Genomic DNA, 18,906 nt, shown 5'->3' with positions numbered 1-18,906 from the left:
GCACCTGGATACGCAGGTACGGAGGCAGATCGGGTTCGGAAATTTGTTAGCGGTCTTCGCCCTTCCATTAAGGCGAGTATCGTTAACCTTGGTACTAGGACCTTGGCAGAGGCCTGTGAGAAGGCCGAAGTGGCAGACGACTGCGAGAAATCAGTGCAAGCAGCTAGATCTCAATCAATTGTTAGCAAGAATCTGGGACCTCCACTCAAAAAGCAGAGAACATATGGTGGTTCGCAATCCAAGACCGTGTGCCTTCTTTGCGGAAAATTCCATTCAGGCCAGTGTTGGAAAACAATGAACGTCTGTTTCAATTGTGGGGATCCGAACCATAAGCAGAGGGATTGCCAGGGCGCTTCACACCCTCAAACATGAACTCTTCCTCTCCGGGTATTCTGAACACCACCACCTTATGGAAACAATCCACACTGGCGTGATAAGACGCCAACCAGTCCATGCCTAAGATGACCTTGAAGTCATTCATATTCAACAGTACAAGGTCTCCCAAAAGCTCACGGTCCCCAATTTTAATTATACAACCCTTACATATCATGTCAGTAACTACGACATCTCCTACTGGTGTGACCACTCTCAACGGATGTAGTAATAGTACAGGAGATAAAGCTAGTTCTCGAACAAAATCAGGTGATATAAATGATAATGTAGAGCCAGAATCAAATAAAACATGAACAGATATACCATTAACGAGAAGCTGACCTTCGATAACTGCATTAGATGCTTCAGCGTCGCGCTGACTCAAGTCAAAGACCCGATTGATAGGAGCTTGGGGTGCATTTCTTCCTTGCGATTTGGGTTTCCCCTCCACTGATTTTGCTGCTGCAGCTGGGGTGGAGGTCTAGGAGGAGCCTGCTGCTGCTGATATGGCTGCCTGGCATACTGCTGACGCTTCTTCTTAGGGCAATCCCTCTTCTTATGGTTCGGATCCCCACAATTAAAACAGACGTTCATTGTTTTCCAACACTGGCCTGAATGGAATTTTCCGCAAAGAAGGCACACGGTCTTAGATTGCGAACCACCATCTGTTCTCTGCTTTTTGAGTGGAGGTCCCAGATTCTTGCTAACAATTGATTGAGATCTACCTGCTTGCACTGATTTCTCGCAGTCTTCTGCCACTTCGGCCTGCTCACAGGCCTCTGCCAAGGTCCTAGTACCAAGGTTAACGATACTCGCCTTAATGGAAGGGCGAAGACCGCTAATAAATTTTCGAACCCGATCTACCTCCGTAGCTGCGTATCCAGGTGCAAAACGTGACAGCTCTCTGAACTTGGCTCCATACTGAGCCACAGTCAATGCCCCTTGCTTTAGTTCTGCGAACTGCCCCGCCAACTGATCTTTTATGCGATCCGGAAAGAACTGCTCATTGAAGCGGGACTTGAACTGTCCCCAAGTTCCAGACAAGACTGCGGGATAGTTCTGAACCACAGTCCGTCACCAGACACCCGCCTCTCCCTTCAGTAGGAAGGAAGCAAGACGAATCTTCTGAACGCTAGTGCACTCCATCACAGCAACGATCCCCTCTACCTCTGTAAGCCAATGATCTGCTGCTAAGGGGTCACCTGAACCAGTAAACTCATATGGATGGTAGTCTCGGAACTGACAGTGAACCTAAGGGGCATCCTCACGAGGCCTCAACTCCTGACGAGCCCCGAAATTGGCTGCGATGGCCTGAAGGGCGGTCTGATTAGGATTTTGTCTAAGAATCTCTGCCAGCATTTGCAGACCATCTTGATTTTGGGGTTGAGCTGGGTCAGGTCCATCCTGGCCATGCGCACCGGGTTGAGCTGGTTCATGTCCATCATTATTAGGGACATTAGCCTGATTAGCAGCTCCCCTCCTCTAATACATCTGCAAAATGAACAATACATAGTCATATGTATATATATCAATAACATAATCTTTTTTTTTGCTAGGAAGTATCATACTACTAGAAGACTTTGTTTGTCATTGATTGAGTAGTATTAAAATTTAGTACTGTATCTTCCCTTTAAGGGTATAGAAATCAGAGTGCATATATTTTGGTCGTCAAGTCTTAATTGTCTACCCGAATCCTATAACCTACCCACACTCACGTAGTCCAGGTGTTTCAGAAAAACCCAGAGCTTTGATACCACAACTGTAACGACCCGATTCCGTCAAGTCGCTACGAGCAAAAGAACAACGCAAAAATCATGGAAATATATATATATATATATATATATATATATATATATATATTTTAATTAACAACCACGATAAAAATCTTATTCCAAATTAAATAAGTCTACCATAATAAGAGGTTCTTTTAATACTCATACTCCAAATGAAAGTAAAGTGTTAATCACTAAAGTTCAAACTAAAGAAAGTCCCGACAAAATAAAAATAGAAAATAACGCATGACGTCATAGCTCAATAATCCATGAAACGAACTCTCCGATCACACGGTCCCTTATCCTATGGTTTCTTCGTTTGCAAACGCTCCACCATCTAACGCCTCAATCCCTGTGGTGGAGAAAACAACGTTAGAGCAGGGTCCTCCAGAGACCGAGCAGAGTAAGAGAAACAATATAAAAAGTGCATACAATATAATCAAAATTCTTAGCAATATCTATAAACAATAATAACGACTGAAAATAAATTACACTATTCATGGCAATATAATAAAAATGAGTGACAATAATTCAAGTTTATACTATGTGTGCAACGATTATGTAAATTGAGACAGCACATTCCCCAGGTACATCTGGCTTTTTCCCAGTTTACTTTTCTTTCAGTTCTTTTCTGACTTTCTCCTTTTTGCCGGTGTCCTTGCTGCACGACTACCCACTACCCTTGTCCAAAGGTAGTGGCGTTATGGACTCGGATTTCGGTCTCGCATTTAATGCCGAGCCGTTTCGGGGATACTATCCCTTTGGATGGTTTGCCAACGAAAGGCTGTACACGCTTCTCGCGTTGGCCTTTGGACCTTAGGTCCCAGGATGATACCACCACACCCTTAATTTCCCCTTCACTCTCCCCCATGAATGATATGAAATTAGGGATTTTAAAGTACATTACCTTTGTCTTCTTTCCTGCATTCTTTCTCATAAGGTTAAGAACAATTTATTTTTCATTTCATTTCATTCCAGGTAAGCAAGTATAATTAAGCTAAGCAGGTATCAATAAGACAAAATTTTATAAATAGAACTACATTGCATATGACAAGTTATATTGGAAACCATTACAAAGCAAGGTCTAGCTGTCACTTGCCTCTAACTTTCAAACAAGGTGAATAGATCAGTCCCTGCTAGAAGGAGAAGGGAAGCGGTCCTGAAGGCAAATCAATAAGTGAAATAGAGTCAACTTATTTCGGTCTAGGTTCTTTTAATCATTTTCATATTTTCTTTATCAAGAGGAGCCCCTGACTTTGGGGTCAACAGGGTATCTGCAACGGTACAACTGCTGCCCTGCCTAAGGTATACATATAACACAGGCAACACTATAATTGTCCAGGTTTAGGTATTAAAAGCAGCAAGTAACCCGGTACAGATCCTACACATGATTTTGAACACTCAAGGAAGAATTTATTTTGAGGGCCTAAAGGGCTGCTGGAAATCTGGACATATAGGAAATCGTTTAAATTGTTTTATTCAAGCAGACCCTGCTAGGATACGATGGTGAATAAAAAGAAACAGACCTATGAAAGAACATGAATATATATATATATATATATATATATATATATATATGTGTGTGTGTGTGTGTGTGTGGTAGCATAGTATTAGAGATGGAAAACTTACCCTAAATCATTTAGTGTACAGAACTGATGAGATTTTAAAATACACGCTTAGATCATTTATATATATATATATATATATATATATATATATATATATATGTATGTATCGAATTGATGAGAATGAAGTTAGATACAAGATTCATTTTAAATGCTTTTGTAACCAGAACAGATAAGGTGAGAAATTGTGTACGAAAGTAAATAAATGTACTTGTATGAATATACGTTGTGAGATAAGAATTTGTCCCAAAAAGAAAATTATTTTGTAAGTCTATGCTTAATTAAATATACTTATTTATATCTGCCTGTGATCAGAATATGAATGATTACACTTATTTATCATGTATGAAATCTGTTTGTGATGAAAACATGAACAAACACATATTTAGCACGAATATGATACGTCTGTGAATGAAAATATGAATGAATAAATTTCATTTAAGTATGCGCATAATCTGCCTGTGAATAACTATGAAGGAATACACTTATTTATTAGGTGCATAAATATATGTAGATTACTTTATTTAATTTTTTCCCTTTTTTGTATCTTGCTTCCTTGGTTTGCAGAAACCCTATATTTATTTTAATGTAGATGTGGGTTTTGCAGGTGTTGGAATGTGATAATGGGCATGGAAGAAATCGTGGAAATGAAGTGGGTTTTAAAGAATAACAAAGAGGGTTCCATTGCATACACGGTTGGGGATGCAATTCCATGGTTTCCAAAAAGGTTTGAAGAGGTTGCCATGGAATTGAGAGTAGTTATTGATCAAGGGTTTCAAGTATAACTCAAAAGAAGCATACCTCTCGGCTATGGTGAATGGGGAAGACGAAGAAGCAGGGTGGGTTTCCCGGCCAAGAACCGCCCGAGCCTCTCTATTTCTTCCTCTCTCACTGTATTCTTTTCCCTTTTCTTTTCTTGTTTTTGATCTTAACAATAAGGTAGTGTAACTGATTTGGTGGGATTTTTTTTTTTGTTTCGAAGCAAGGATAGTGGTTCCACAAAATATACGTTCCATATAGAAATCTTGAGTTTTGCCCACTCTTCTCTCAATCTTAGAGACCGTGATTTCCCTCCCCAAAATTTCCAACTATTTTTCCTTTTCAACCTTATTAACCTTCTTAATTTAGCCATCATATGACCCTAATCACTTACCCTAATTATGCATATTGAATGGCTTTTTGAATGCTAGATCAGTTAACAGCAAGACCTACTATAACAATGGATTTTTAAAAAAAATCTTTAAGTGAACCCACACTCCTTAAGGAAAGTGCACACGTTTTTCCCACAAGAGGGAAAACGTGGAACTCTCTCACTTGCTATTTTTTCTTCACTTTTAAATTGTTGTTCCATGTAAAAATAATTTCCAAGGAAAATCCTATAATTACTAGCCATTTCATGTATTTATTGAATTAAATTAGGGCCCTTGATTCTCAAATCGTTTGATCCAAGATAATCAAGGAAGGACGAAACAAATCGATAATCTTGACCCTAAATTTTGATTCAATGGTCTAGAATTTACAGTTTTAAAAATAACTTTATAGATTTAACGAGGGTAGTCGTTACAAGTGCTAACTTTTTCAACCCATGTTACACATTATGATACAGATTACACAGATAAGCAACCATTTCTGCAACTTGACTTTTTCAAAATATTTGGACAGGGCCATGGTTATGGCTTTCCTTCCAACACATACAAGCCTCATTGAAGCTCGTATTTTCTTATTTTATGGTATGAATTGAAAAGATTGTTAGGACTTAGGAGCTAAAAGAAATTCAAGAAGAACAAGATACATGATATACATGGTAAATCAATCATTTGTCCTTGGGGATCTGACATTAATCCTCTCGTACCTACTAATTGGTGTTCCCGAGATGGATTTTCTCGAACTCTCGAAAAGGACATTATATGGGCAGGATTAGAAGGATGTCTCATCCTAAAATTAGGATGCATTCTTGTCTCAAATATACACTTGTAGCATACCATATCTCAATGGGTTGACATCTTTTTTCTATCGTGTGCACATTCCCATAATGATGGCTCTTTTCCAAAATCAAACTTCATTGTTCAGCATCTTGGACCAGCCATCCCTTAGAAGGTATTGTTAAAAGATGGTCAATTCCGAAAAAAAAAAAAAAAAACAATCAAACTTCTACTTCGGGGTATGAAGGTTCTAGCTGATGTATGCAGTGTAAAATTTCCAATTCTGTCTGCTCTCTCTTCTAGGCATAGACACAAAGGAGATATGAGCTGTGGGGCAACTTGGTTACAAACCCGAGTTTTCATGATCCACTAGCCTTTATAATTCTCTCTACCTTCGAGCGTTCCACCTTTCGCCCCAGAACTTTCAATGACAGCCTTACAGGTTGGTGAGAGGTTGTGATACAAGGCATTTTATAAGGTAAAAACCCCTAGAGTATCCTACCAAGTTTTCTTACTAGCATGACCATGGCTGTGGGGAATTGAGTCATTTTCAATACAAACGTGTCTGTATACAAGACCAGCTAAAAGAGAAGTCTTTTTTTTGTTGTTTTTTTCAAGATGTGAACTTCATATGGCCTTCACGGCTTATTTGAAATGATTGCGCACAATGACTAATAAATATGCCTTGCAAGCCTCCAATTTCTGATGAGGTGATTACAAAGTTATTTTTTTAGAATTCTTGTCATTTGGTTTGCTAGTGAATAGTTAATATTTGACATCCGCCATAGAACTACTCTGTTAACACATGCAATATGATGGTTCTTTTCTTTGATCTACTCATTAGGCTTCGTTGTTTTCCCCTAAATATGTGCATGATTATGCAGGCACCTACTGATTGCTTTTGGTAGTCTTGGTGGTCTGGAAGAGAACTTTGAGGAAGATAGCAACTTAAAGGTATACAGTATGGAAGGTTATATGTTGGTTAGAAACTAAGCCATAGAATGTGTTCGTGTTCGGTGCATCCTATTATACACGAGACTAAATAATAAGAAAGGCGGTGGAGCAAATTCAGTTAGAAAATTCTGGTTATATAGTTGTTCTGGAGGTCTTTTTTTTTGGCTCATCTAAGCCACAAATGGAACTTGCTGCTTTCGTCAAATAAAACCTGTAAACATGTCTCCATTTTTATTTTATTTTTGAAATGGTAATATGATATATTGAAAGAAAGAGAACCGAGATGGATCTCAAAGAATACATAAGAGAGAAAAAAATCAAAATGCAAAGAGATCAAAGGGGGAGGAAATCTAACCATTCCAAAACCACCCTACTCACGCCTAATCTAGCTAGATATTCTGCATCACCATTAGCAGATCTCCTTACATGATGAAACAAAATAGAATAACCCGAGGTTAGATCTAAGATTTCCTCAATAAGAGACAAAAACCTCCATGGAGGAGCAGCCGCCCCCGAAAGCCATCTAACAAAATTTGAGGAATCACCTTCCACTATCACCTTATCATAAAGGTCTTTTTCTAAATGCTTGATACCTTGATATGCAGCCCTAACCTCTGCTTCACTCGAGTCACATATTCCAATAGGGCCTAAAAAGGCCCACAAAACCATTCCCGAGGAGCCTCTGCAAAGACCCCCAATCCCTGCCGGCCCCAGATTACCCAAACTAGACCCATCAAAATTGAGTTTGATTGAATCTAATGGAGGGGCTTCCCAACGCTAAACGATCTTAGCCAAGAATATTAACTATTCTTATTTTGTTGTTCTTGCAGGGGAAGGATGTACATGAGGTATTTGATTCCTACTTGAATACTTGCCCTCATCAAGGGAGTAGAACGATTCGAACTGAGGTATCCATTTGGTGTATTTACCAATCTTATTCCATCTGTCTATGTATAATTCACCTATCTATTTGAGTTATACAATGTGTGCATGTTGGGTAATTTTCAATGGCAGGAGGCCATCTTCATATCTCTGCAGTACTTTCAAGAACCAATAGCGCGAGCCGTGCAGAGATTTGAAGATAACAGTTGAGCAACATACAATGTCGAACCAAATTGGTATGCGCCAATTAATTTATGCGGCTTCACTTTTTCTTCTTTTTTGACATTGTAAATCATAATTTTCTTGCTTTTGTAGCATTGCTTGGGGTCGATGGTGCATTTCTTGTCATGTTCTTTTCAACGATGTATGCTCTACCATGGTGCCTCTGATTTCCAAGTCCCAGATGAGATTTTCTCACTCGAAGTTCAATACATATCAGTTGGCTGGAGTGGCCATTTGGGTAGAATTATAATTTAGTTTGTAGGTTTTAGCATGTATTCACATACATTATAACAATTGAACCTCCAAAATAGTGGGAATTTTGTCTTGTGGATGATACTCTCCCTTCTCTTTGTGATTTTGTCCAAACCCATCTAATGGCAAAGTTAGTTCATCCCCATCTTCCAAACATGGGTGGGCTCCAAGGGAGCCATTTTAGAGGTGAGCAATAGGTGGTTCTTCTTCTGGTTAGTTACTATTTTTTTAATACCAATAATTGAACATAAGAAGACATGAATTCTTGTGTTTGATCTTAAAATGTCACGATATCTACTAATGTTAATATTCTAGCATGAATGTATGCATATTTATAGCAAAAAAGAAGTTCATCGGGACCCACATTATTGGATGATCTAAAGGAAAATGATATATCCTTCCCTTTTTCTACTGGGGTCAGACCCGACTAGTGTGTTTATGAGTTCCCTTTTTTTATGCTTGGGTCAGAGCCCACCAGTGTAAGGGAGTAATCATAAATACACTAGAAGGGCTGTACCAAGTAAAAAAAGGGGGGTGAATATATCACTTCCCTAATCTTAGTTATTCATTTGTTGGTCCCCAATGTAGATAGGATGTGCCCCAACAATCTTCTCTGTAGGATGGTCCTGACCCTGCAATCTGTGGAGGTTAAAGATCTCCACAAATTGGAGGGCTAGGATCATCCTATGGAAAGATTTTAGGGGCCTATCCCAATCAAATGAATGGTTTGCACGGCCTATCTGCATTGGCTCCAAAGAAATGAATGATTTAGATCACAGAACAATGTGAGCCTCTTTAAATTTAAACCTCTACAAATCAGAGGGTTAGGATCTTCCTATGGAGAAGATTTTTTGTGTGCCCGCAGGTCGACCCGACCCACCCTCAAATTTGCGGGCACGGGTTAGAGTTTTAGTGACCCGTCAAAACTAACCCACGGGTGACCCAACCTGCAAAAACACGGGTCGGGTCGGGTCAACTCGTGGGCACCCGCTTTTTTAAGGGTGGTGATTTTGTTATGCTAATCTAGTTAGATGGCTTTTTTTTCTAATGCCAAGGATGGTGATTTTGTCATGTTAATCTATTTTTTAAGGGTTTGATGCCTGAATAGGTTATGGCTAGCACCATAGGTTGATCCCAACCCTCCGATTTGAATGTTAGAGGTTTGATCACTTGATCCTAACCCTCTATAGATCGGAGGGTTAGGATCAACCTATTGAAATGATTTTTGGGGCAACACCTATTTAGCCTATGGGCCATCTAATGGACGGTTTTGATCATCCCACGGTGCCGGCCATACCGCCCTCATCAAAATCCAGTGATAACATTTCCCAAAATAAGCAACTGTTTGAATTTGCGGGTGACCCGCGGGTTGACCCGGCCCACCCATGGGCCACGCGGGTCACCTAAATTCTGACCTGCAAAAATGCGGGTCATTTCCTCACCCGATCTGTGTGACCCGCACCCGCATCACCCGCGGGTTGACCCGGCCTGACCCACCCGTTTGCCGGTCTAGTTGCACGGTCTATCTACATTGGGGCCCAAGAAAATACATGGTTTTGATCACTCAATAATGTGGGCTCCAGTATATTGTTTTGTTTTGCTACGTATAAAAACTACTTTTGCTAAGGACAAAAAAAAATACAAACTACTGGAGATCCAAAAGCAAGGCCTATCAAATAGCCGGTTCGTATCAATTTAACGTGGGACCCTTGTGAGAACCCTAGGGTAAATGATATATTCTCCCCTTTTTTACATGGGACAGCCCCCTCTAGTGTAAAAGATTAGTCATAAATACAATTGAGGGGGCTCTCCCAAGTAAATAAAGGGGGCGAATATATCACTTCCCAACCCAAAAGCATTAGGGTCCATTTGGATGCACGCAATAAAGAAGTACAAGGGAAATAGGTTCTCTTGTGGATTTGATTTGGGATTTTTGCTGATTAGTCCCTACATGGCAAAATAATTGCTTATTAGTCCCTAAGAAAAGCATATTTGCTTAACAGTCCTACTTTTAGAAAATATTTGCTAAAAGGTCCCTAATACTCACGAACTTGAATTTTCTCCGTTAAAAATTTTAAAATGACAAATTTACCCCCAACCCATTTAATCATTTTAGTGTTTTTTGGATTTCCCTTCCAATTTTTTAGGAAAAAAACTAGGAAATAAGCAATATTATCTCTTCCACTATTTACTTTCCAAGGAATTTGCACCACTTGTGCGAGAACTTCAAGTCTAAAATAAAGGGGTTTTTTTCATCATAATTATAAGAAAAAAAATGGTTTTTTCACCAAGGAAAACGGAATTCTATGCTGAAGAAAAAGATGGGATCATCTATTGTTACACGTGTGCATACACCAAAAAAAGAGAAGCATGTACCTTGAGAAATGAAAAAAACATCCAAATCCATTCGTCATATTTACACCTTTATTTTCAATACGGCATCACATTTTAGAAGTGTTTTCCTATTTTTAAATTGGTTTGTAAGAAATTTTCTGAAACTGCAGCTCTTTCCTAGCAAGATGGATTAGTGCTTCTCTTACACCTTCTACTTAGGCCCCGTTGGATTGTAGGAATTTTATTGGAAAAGTTCGGACAAGAAAAAAAATCTAAAATTTCTTACTTCTTACACATTAAAAAAAAAAAAAAAAAAAGGTGAACCAACCCTATTCAATTTTTCAATTAGGGACCTTCGGTTTATGATGTTATCCTCTAAATTAATCAAACATAATTCCTCAATGAAAAAAAATTCCATAGAAATAATTTTCCATGAGAGAGATTTTCTTGCAATCCAACCAAGAGAGGAATTTCTTAGAAAAATTAGAAACGAAAAATATTAATAAAATTTCTTTCTTTATTTATCGATGAAGAAAAGATAACTCAAACCGACCATATTTAATTTATTTTAGAGGGATTTTCAATTTTTTTAATTCCTAAAACGATTTTGTTGTTGAAGATTTTTTTACAAGAATATTGGAAGAGATAATATTGTTGCTTATTTCCTAGTTTTTTTCCTAAAAAATTGGAAGGGAAATCCAAAAACGCTAAAAATGATTAAATGGGTTGGGGGGTAAATTTGCTATTTAAAAAGTTTTAACGAAGAAAATTGAAGTTCGTGAGTTTTAGGGACATTTTAGCAAATATTTTCTAAAAGTAGGACCATTAAGCAAATATGCTTTTCTTACGGACTAATAAGCAATTATTTTGCCATGTAGGGACTAATCAGCAAAAATCCCATTTGATTTTTGCCAAAAGTAACCTTAAATGAAGCGGAGTTACACCCCTAAGGTCGAAACTTTTTGTTATTAATCTCAGCCATTCTCAAATTGGAACGGCTCAAATTAGATTAACTCCTCTTCATTGAAATTCCTCACAAATTAATTCTTTTTTCTTAGATTAATCCAATGCGATGGATCCTTAGCCATCAAATCAAATGTACGGTCCAGATTGATTTAAGATGGGTAAATTACTGTTACGTGCTATAGTCTTTAAAAATTAACCAAAAAATGTTGGTTGTTTCCAAAACCCTTATAAATATTATTTTTAAAGACAAAGGGAATTCAAGGACGAAAATGCCCCTTTATACCCTTTAGCATTTGTTTTATTTTTTCCATTTACCTTTTACATTCATAAAGCATATACACGAGGAAGATGGTTTGCCGGCGAAATGTTCTCTTCTCGGCGAACTATTCTCTTCTCTTCTAAAGTAGGCACAAGCTCTCTCTCTCTCTCTCTCATTGTTGAAGGGAAGTAATGGAATAAATTAGGGTTGCTTTATTTTATAAATTTATCTTCCATTACAGTTAGGGTTTCCCTCTTTCTGTTGAAAAATGGTTTGGAGCTGTCTCTCCCTCTCAATCTTGAAGACAAAAAACGTAGTTGAAGCCAAAAATAGTTACTCGAAGCGAAAACAGTTTAATCGAAACGAAATAGTTACTGGAGCTTCCAAATTGCATTTGCAAAAGAAAACTTGTGGTGGTTTTTTGCTTTAAATGCACAAAATTGGACACATCGGCCTTCTTCCTTCTCAAATCTTTCTCAAAAAGGGTTTCGAGATCTCTCCCTCTTCTTCTCGATGCAAAAAAAGGTAGTCGAAGGGAAAACAGGTTATTCGAAGCTAAAAAAAACTTGGTCGAAGCCAAAAATTGCTTGGTTGAAACCAAAAATGTGTTTCCAGTAACATTCGCAGTTGTATTTTTTGCTTTGACTAAATTTTTTAGGCTTCGAATAACTGTTTTCTCCTTCTCGACTAAAAAATAGGTACTCGAAGCGAAAGAAGGTTATTCGAAGCCAAAAAATACTTGGTCGAAACCAAAAACTGCCTGGTCGAAGCCAAAAATGTGTTTCCAGTAACATTCGTAGTTGTATTTTTTGCTTCAACTAAATTTTTTAGGCTTCGAATAACTGTTTTTCTCCTTCTTGACGCAAAAACATGTACTCGAAGCGAAAACAGGTTATTTGAAGCCAAAAAATACTTGGTCGAAGCCAAAAATGTGTTTCCAGTAACATTTGTATTTGTGTTTTTCGCTTCGACTAATTTTTTTAAGCTTCGAATAACGTTTTTTCTCCTTCTCGACACAAAAACAACTACTCGAAGCAAAAAAAGGTTATTCGAAGCCAAAAATGTGTTTCGAGTAACATTCGCCATTGTGTTGTTTGGCTTCGACCAAGCAATTTTTAGCTTCCACAAATATTTTTTCTGCTTCGACTACCACCTGATTGGCTTCAACTAACTGTTTTTTGGTTTGACTAAGACGTTTTGGCTTCGACTAAAATGTTGAATTCAAGTAACATATTCCAGTAACATTCAGAACTCTTTTTTCCATTAGCCACAGTAACACAACAAAGATAATGAGATTTTGGATATTTGGAGAAGGAAAAAGAAAATGAAAAAGGGGCGTCTCTAGAGAACTCCTTCTACCCTCTCAGGACAAATGAGCATCAGCTGCCGGAGAAATGAAGATGTTTTACCGGAGAAGAAAGCTTCTCTCGCCGGAAAATTAGGCCGTTTCACACAAAATGAGTCGGAGTAAAACCTAGAAAGAAAGTGTAAAATCTGGAAGAAAAAGTAAAAGAGTAAAACTGTAAAACAAAGAAAAGAAAGATTAAAGTAAGCTGAGAGGTATTTTTGTCCTAAAAGATTCTTCTTTTAATAAAATAGCATTCTGTAGAGTTTTTTCAAAAGTCAACATTTTCTCGTCATTTTTTTCAAATTTGCAGCATGCAAGAGTAATTTACCCATTTAAGATATACATACACTCCTCAAGAAATCAATGCCGGGGATGAATGATTAGACAAAAGTGCCCAAGAGGATAGCACCACCTTAGGCGCACGTTAGAGCTCTCTCCTTTAAAAAGAAAGGAAGGGATATGTTTGTCATTGCCAATAAAGGCAAGGATTTTATTTGTTTTGTTGAACCGAGGAAATTGGAACGTTGGAAAAGTCTGCTTTTAAATATCCAGATAGCTTCTTAAAAACTAGCCGTTACAAACTATCAACTCCTCTCTGAAACTTTCAACTCCTCTCTCTCTCTCTCTCTCTCTCTCTCTCTCTCTCAATGGCCCTAGCATTGAACATCTCTTCCCCAACCCAACTGAGCAAAGCCTCATCTCCTCGTCCTTCTCAGTTACAGAGCTCAACAATCTCCATGGATTCTCTGCCTTTGCTTAGTCCCTCCTCAGATAAACGTTTCTGGAGCGCCTTTCGCAGCCGGGTCGATGCTATACTTGAGGATAGAAAGCGCAAGATTGTTTCCTCTGTACGAAATTTAAGCCTTTCAATTTTCATATCAATATATCATAACTTAGTTTTGCTTGATCTCTTTCTTTTTTTGTGAGAAAAATGATTATGGATTTCTTGTTCGGATTTTTGTAGGGAATAGGAGAATTGGAAAGTGAAACACGCTTCAGAGAGGACTCCTTGCTTTTGCTCAGAGGATTTGACTCCATTGATTCTTCTCTGTCTCAGCTTGCAGACAATTTAGAAGCTGCCCAGCAGGTAACTAAGCTTTTTTTTTTCTATCCCTCTATTTTCTCTTTTGGCATTTTGATATTTTATATGTAGTATCAAAATTGGAGCTTTTGGATTTGGGTATTTTATTTATCAACCTTAGTGAGAAATCAGGCCTTGGGGTTATCCTTTAACAATCCAGTTGTTCTGGAAAAAGAAGAATATCTTTTTGTATGGGGTTTTTTTGACATGAATTTAGGGCTTCTTTTTTGTCAGTTTCCATGATCGGATCTTCATTTTAAAAATCCAACAGTAAAAGGGTTTCCAACTATCAAAGATAATTAATGTTAGTATCAAAGAAGGAATAATAGAGGCAGAGAGGGTTCAAACTAAGTTCTCAGGTGTCAGGATATAACCTATTTAGATTGGGTTTTTGTTATCAGTGTTTTCCTTGTCCAATTGAAATCTCCCTTCAGATAGAGCTAAAAGGCTATTTTATTTATATATCTAGTAACATCCATTGTTCCTGGCTTAGCTACCCTTATAGTGCATCCTAGAGAGTATAATAAGGGAGTGAGTCTTTCTAAATTTCTCAATAAACCCATGATTTACTTGGGACCCAGTTAGAACTCACCCTTAAAAGCTAGCCGCTGAGGGAAAGTTGCCCATTCTAAATAGGATATAACCTACTTAGTTTGGGTTTTTGTTATCAGCGTTTTCCTTTTATAATTGAAATCTCCCTTCAGATAGAGCTAAAAGGAGATTTAATTTATATAGCATCCATTGTTCCCTGGCTTTAGCTACCCTTGTAGTGCATCCTAGATAGTATAATAAGTGAGTGAGTCTTTCTAAATTTCTCAACAAAACTCATGACTTACTTGGGACCCAGTTAGAACCCACCCTTAAAAACTAGCTGCTGAGGGAAGGTTGCCCATCTAATAAGCCCATCCACATCAGTTAACTTTTAGGATGTGAGATCTTTCGTGTGAAACTCACAACATGCTCTCACCCCCTCCACACGGAAGCTATGTGGGAATCATGAGATCTTCCCTGAGGGATTTTTTTTCCCGTCCTCGAGGGCACACCAGAGTTACCACACCCCGGCTTTGATACCACTTGTTTGGACGTGGGTGGAAATAACCCTTAATACCTATGTCAAGTCCACCATGGGATGAACTGATGTACTGGGAATCAACTCCAGCGTCTGCAATGTAATGCAATCTCTACAATCTTAGATAAGAAAATAAAATGGTAAATAGAAAATTATTTGATATAATTATATAAGAAATTTTTTGTATAAGGTTTGTTCTAACTGTGTGAAGGGGATATATCTACCTATGTCAAGTCCACCATGGGATGAACTGATGTACTGCGAATCAACTCCAGCGTCTGCAATGTAATGCAATCTCTACAATCTTAGATAAGAAAATAAAATGGTAAATAGAAAATTATTTGATATAATTATATAAGAATTTTTTTGTACAAGGTTTGTTCTAACTGTGTGAAGGGGATATATCTACCTATGTCAAGTCCACCATGGGATGAACTGATGTACTGCGAATCAACTCCAGCGTCTGCAATGAAATGCAATCTCTACAATATCTTAGATAAGAAAATAAAATGGTAAATAGAAAATTATTTGATATAATTATATAAGAATTTTTTTGTACAAGGTTTGTTCTAACTGTGTGAAGGGGATATATCTACCTATGTCAAGTCCACCATGGGATGAACTGATGTACTGCGAATCAACTCCAGCGTCTGCAATGTAATGCAATCTCTACAATCTTAGATAAGAAAATAAAATGGTAAATAGAAAATTATTTGATATAATTATATAAGAAATTTTTTGTACAAGGTTTGTTCTAACTGTGTGAAGGGGGGATATATCTACCCTATGTCAAGTCCACCATGGGATGAACTGATGTACTGCGAATCAACCCCAGCGTCTGCAATGTAATGTAATCTCTACAATCTTAGATAAGAAAATAAAATGGTAAATAGCAAATTATTTGATATAATTATATAACAAATTTTTTGTATAAGGTTTGTTCTAATTGTGTGAAGGGGATATATGTAAGCCAACTTCATGTAACAGTCATTGTCGTAAATTGGGGATTCAATGTGAATTGTAAGGGGAATTTTTCAGCTTTGATTATTTTTACTTTTATTATTGCCTATGAATTTCTCTTTTTGTTTGAAGGGAGCAAGTGATCTAGCTAGACCCTCACTAACAGAACTACTGCATAGAGACACCGAAAGAGAAGAAGATGAAGAGGATATGCAGCCAAGAGCAAAGAAGCAGTGTGGTTCTCAGGAATTATCATTCACTAATGAGGTTTCTATTCAGAATGAAAATAAAGAAAGCCCCACAGGCATTGTGAAAAATGAGAAGATGAAGAAGGCTCAAAATGTTGGACTTCTCTCCTAATTTTTTTTATAACTTACGTGTTCACCATTTAATATCTCCCCTTTCAATTGTAACTTTTCCTTTAATTTCCACAGCTTGCAGTTTCCATGGCAACGAAAGCAGCTTCACTTGCGAGAGAACTCAAAACAATAAAGTCAGATTTATGCTTTATGCAAGAGCGATGTACTCTGCTTGAGGAGGAAAATAGGCGGCTCCGAGATGGATTTGCCAAAGGTGTAAGACCAGAAGAAGATGAGCTGGTACTCCTTTACTTAAATCTCTTTCCCATAAAAGAGATTTAGTTCAATAAAAAAATTCCTATTCCATTTTATTCAACTATGGCTAATAATATAACCTGTTCATTAAACAATTTAGGAAACATGTAATCATGCTTCTCAGTTACCATCCATGCATTCTCCAGACTTGGCATCATGCAGTTTATTGTTCTCCTGCAAAGCTTGCGTAAATTTACAATGCAAACTAAATGGCTCACTCGAAATGAAAACAAACAAAAGCATAGATAATTTTTGTCAGATTCTCTATTCTTGATTTTAGCTACGCCATAAAGTAACAATGTCCACATTATTTACATATATGATTTGCATCCAAAAACTTTGCAACACATCGATTACTTCACCTTTAGTTAACAAGATAAAATTGCTTTCATTATATCTAATGCTGTTTATAGATAGAATCGGTTCCCTCCATGTGCATTGCAAACTATGGTGTTCATGCAAAAGCTTTTTCAATTATAGTTCTTAAATGTGCTGCTGAATACTGCTCTGTTCAAATATTTTGCAGGTGAGACTGCAGTTGGAGGCACTGCTTGCTGAGAAGTCTAGATTAGCAAACGAAAATGCAAACCTAACTAGAGAGAACCAGTGCCTTCACCAGCTTGTTGAATATCACCAACTAACCTCGCAAGATCTGTCGGCATCATATGAGCAATCTATACGAGGGATGTGCTTGGATTTCTCATCCCCACCAATGGAAAACCCGACAAATGAAGATTATTGTTATGATGGTGGTGATATAGATGCTCCTCTTACTCCTCGTGCTGATATTTTTGGCCTCTCCCCTGTTGACGAGTACGATGAAGAACTAGAGCCATAATCGAGTACAATCAAGGGCTAGAGCCATCAAAATATTCTCTTGACTGACTGAACATGGTGAAGAACAAGAGACATAAAAATCAGCTGTATTTGGGGGTTTCATAAAACAAGAGCCATAAAAATTCAGCTTTCGTTAGTTGATTCTTTTTTGTTGTTGTTGTTATGGTTGGAGTTCTACTAGTATTTTGAGTATTTTGAGTCATATTTTGTTATCAAGTGTATTTTGAGTCATCTTTTGCTCAAATAAAACATAAAATGTATGCAGCTCTCTCATTTTGGAGTTCTATGAGCAACTATAATGTACATATCTTGCTAGTCATTTTCCTTTGACGATCTTTTTGGGACTTGTTATCCTTTTTTTATTAACTCGTGTGTGACTTATAGTATGCATATGGTTATGATAACTGTTGAAAGAAATACAATTCATTGCTTAGCTAAAGTTGGGTGGAGTGATGATTGATGAGAGATAAATACAAAGATTTAGAAGTCCTTGTTTAATTAACTTGTGTGTGACTTGTTGTAGGATTTACTAGTGCAATAACTGTTGTTATGAACTTACAATAACTGTTGAAAGAAAAATACAATTCATTGCTTAACTAAAGTTGGGTGGAGTGATGAGTGATGAGAGATAAATACAAGGTTTTAGGAGAATTATTCCAATCAACACCAATTCATTCAGTTGTCCACATGAAAATCTTTTTTGTTTGGAATTCCTCAAAGAGGAAAATGGAAATGCATCCTCCAAACACGAAATTTCCCATTAGCTTTTAAATTTGAGCGTCTCTGGGCATTTAGACTAGATGTTGAAGGATTGCTTTGCAATGGTGGATCTGAATGTTGTGTTCTTGGCTTTTTTTTGTCATCTCTCCCTCTCTCTATGACATCTTTAATGCAAGTGCTTACACGGCAGAGAGCTAAACATTCGATTTTAACCAACCATTTGTCTGCTAACAATTTTATATGGGAATTGCTAGCGTCCATCGCAGAAGGCATTTCATGGCTGGTCTGTTGCATGTCACACTAGCCACCTCGTGAATGGAGACAAAAACTGTTGTCTCCATTCACGAGGTGGCTGGTCTGAAATGCGACAGACCAGCCGCGAAATGCCTTCTACGGTGGACCCTAGCAAATCCCATTTTATATTTATAATTATTCAGTTGATGTTACTTTCGCATAATGGTTCCTCCAAAATGGAGATCACTATACAAATCGTTTGGTTTCTAAGAAGCTATGAATGATCCCAATGAGAATGCTCTTCTTGTGTATCTCATACAAGATGGTGCTTTTGAGTTTTATTAACATTTTTTGTTTAGGAAATGATGTCTAATGGGTTTGGATTGTCTTTTTAGGAATCTTACCAGCTAATCACAAGAGTGCATAGTAGAGGGAGAAGAGCCATTTATAAAGAAAAGGGAGTGCCCATATCAGTTCCCATTT

The 18,906-nt window shown here is 37.6% G+C and overlaps 2 protein-coding genes across 5 annotated transcripts in view; both read left to right on the top strand.

Annotated features, from left to right (window-relative positions):
- LOC143852858 (methyltransferase C9orf114 protein) overlaps positions 1-8,155 on the top strand; it is a 30,242-nt gene extending 22,087 nt beyond the window's left edge. Inside the window, exons 9-12 of one of the 4 annotated variants that reach the window (XM_077362481.1) lie at positions 6,576-6,645; positions 7,476-7,553; positions 7,660-7,763; positions 7,843-8,155. In XM_077362481.1, coding sequence (XP_077218596.1) covers positions 6,576-6,645; positions 7,476-7,553; positions 7,660-7,737 — 226 coding nt within the window. In that variant the 3' untranslated portion in view covers positions 7,738-7,763; positions 7,843-8,155. The other 3 variants (XR_013236877.1, XM_077362483.1, XM_077362482.1) reach the window with 3 other exon arrangements.
- A 5,336-nt stretch (positions 8,156-13,491) lies between these two features.
- LOC143853026 (GRIP/coiled-coil protein) lies at positions 13,492-17,799 on the top strand. The gene is made up of 5 exons (XM_077362725.1): positions 13,492-13,756; positions 13,873-13,995; positions 16,151-16,360; positions 16,453-16,617; positions 17,159-17,799. The coding sequence occupies exons 1-5, from the start codon at positions 13,556-13,558 to the stop codon at positions 17,468-17,470; spliced, it is 1,011 nt and encodes a 336-aa protein (XP_077218840.1). The 5' UTR covers positions 13,492-13,555; the 3' UTR covers positions 17,471-17,799.
- Positions 17,800-18,906: the final 1,107 nt, after the last annotated feature.

This window comes from Tasmannia lanceolata, unplaced genomic scaffold (genome assembly GCF_043159265.1).
Source record: "Tasmannia lanceolata isolate RefF3 unplaced genomic scaffold, GAP_Taslan_0.1 ptg000019l, whole genome shotgun sequence".
In the NCBI taxonomy this organism is placed as follows: Eukaryota; Viridiplantae; Streptophyta; class Magnoliopsida; order Canellales; family Winteraceae; genus Tasmannia; species Tasmannia lanceolata.
The sequence above is the reverse complement of the archived record's forward strand: the minus strand, read 5'-3'. Positions and strand labels throughout refer to the sequence as shown.

Coding starts and splice junctions, on each gene's coding strand:
- LOC143853026 (XM_077362725.1), top strand. CDS start 13,556: ATGGCCCTAGCATTGAACATCTCTTCCCCAACCCAACTGAGCAAAGCC. Junction 13,757..13,872: donor AGCGCAAGATTGTTTCCTCT/GTACGAAATTTA, acceptor GGATTTTTGTAG/GGAATAGGAGAATTGGAAAG. Junction 16,618..17,158: donor GACCAGAAGAAGATGAGCTG/GTACTCCTTTAC, acceptor AATATTTTGCAG/GTGAGACTGCAGTTGGAGGC.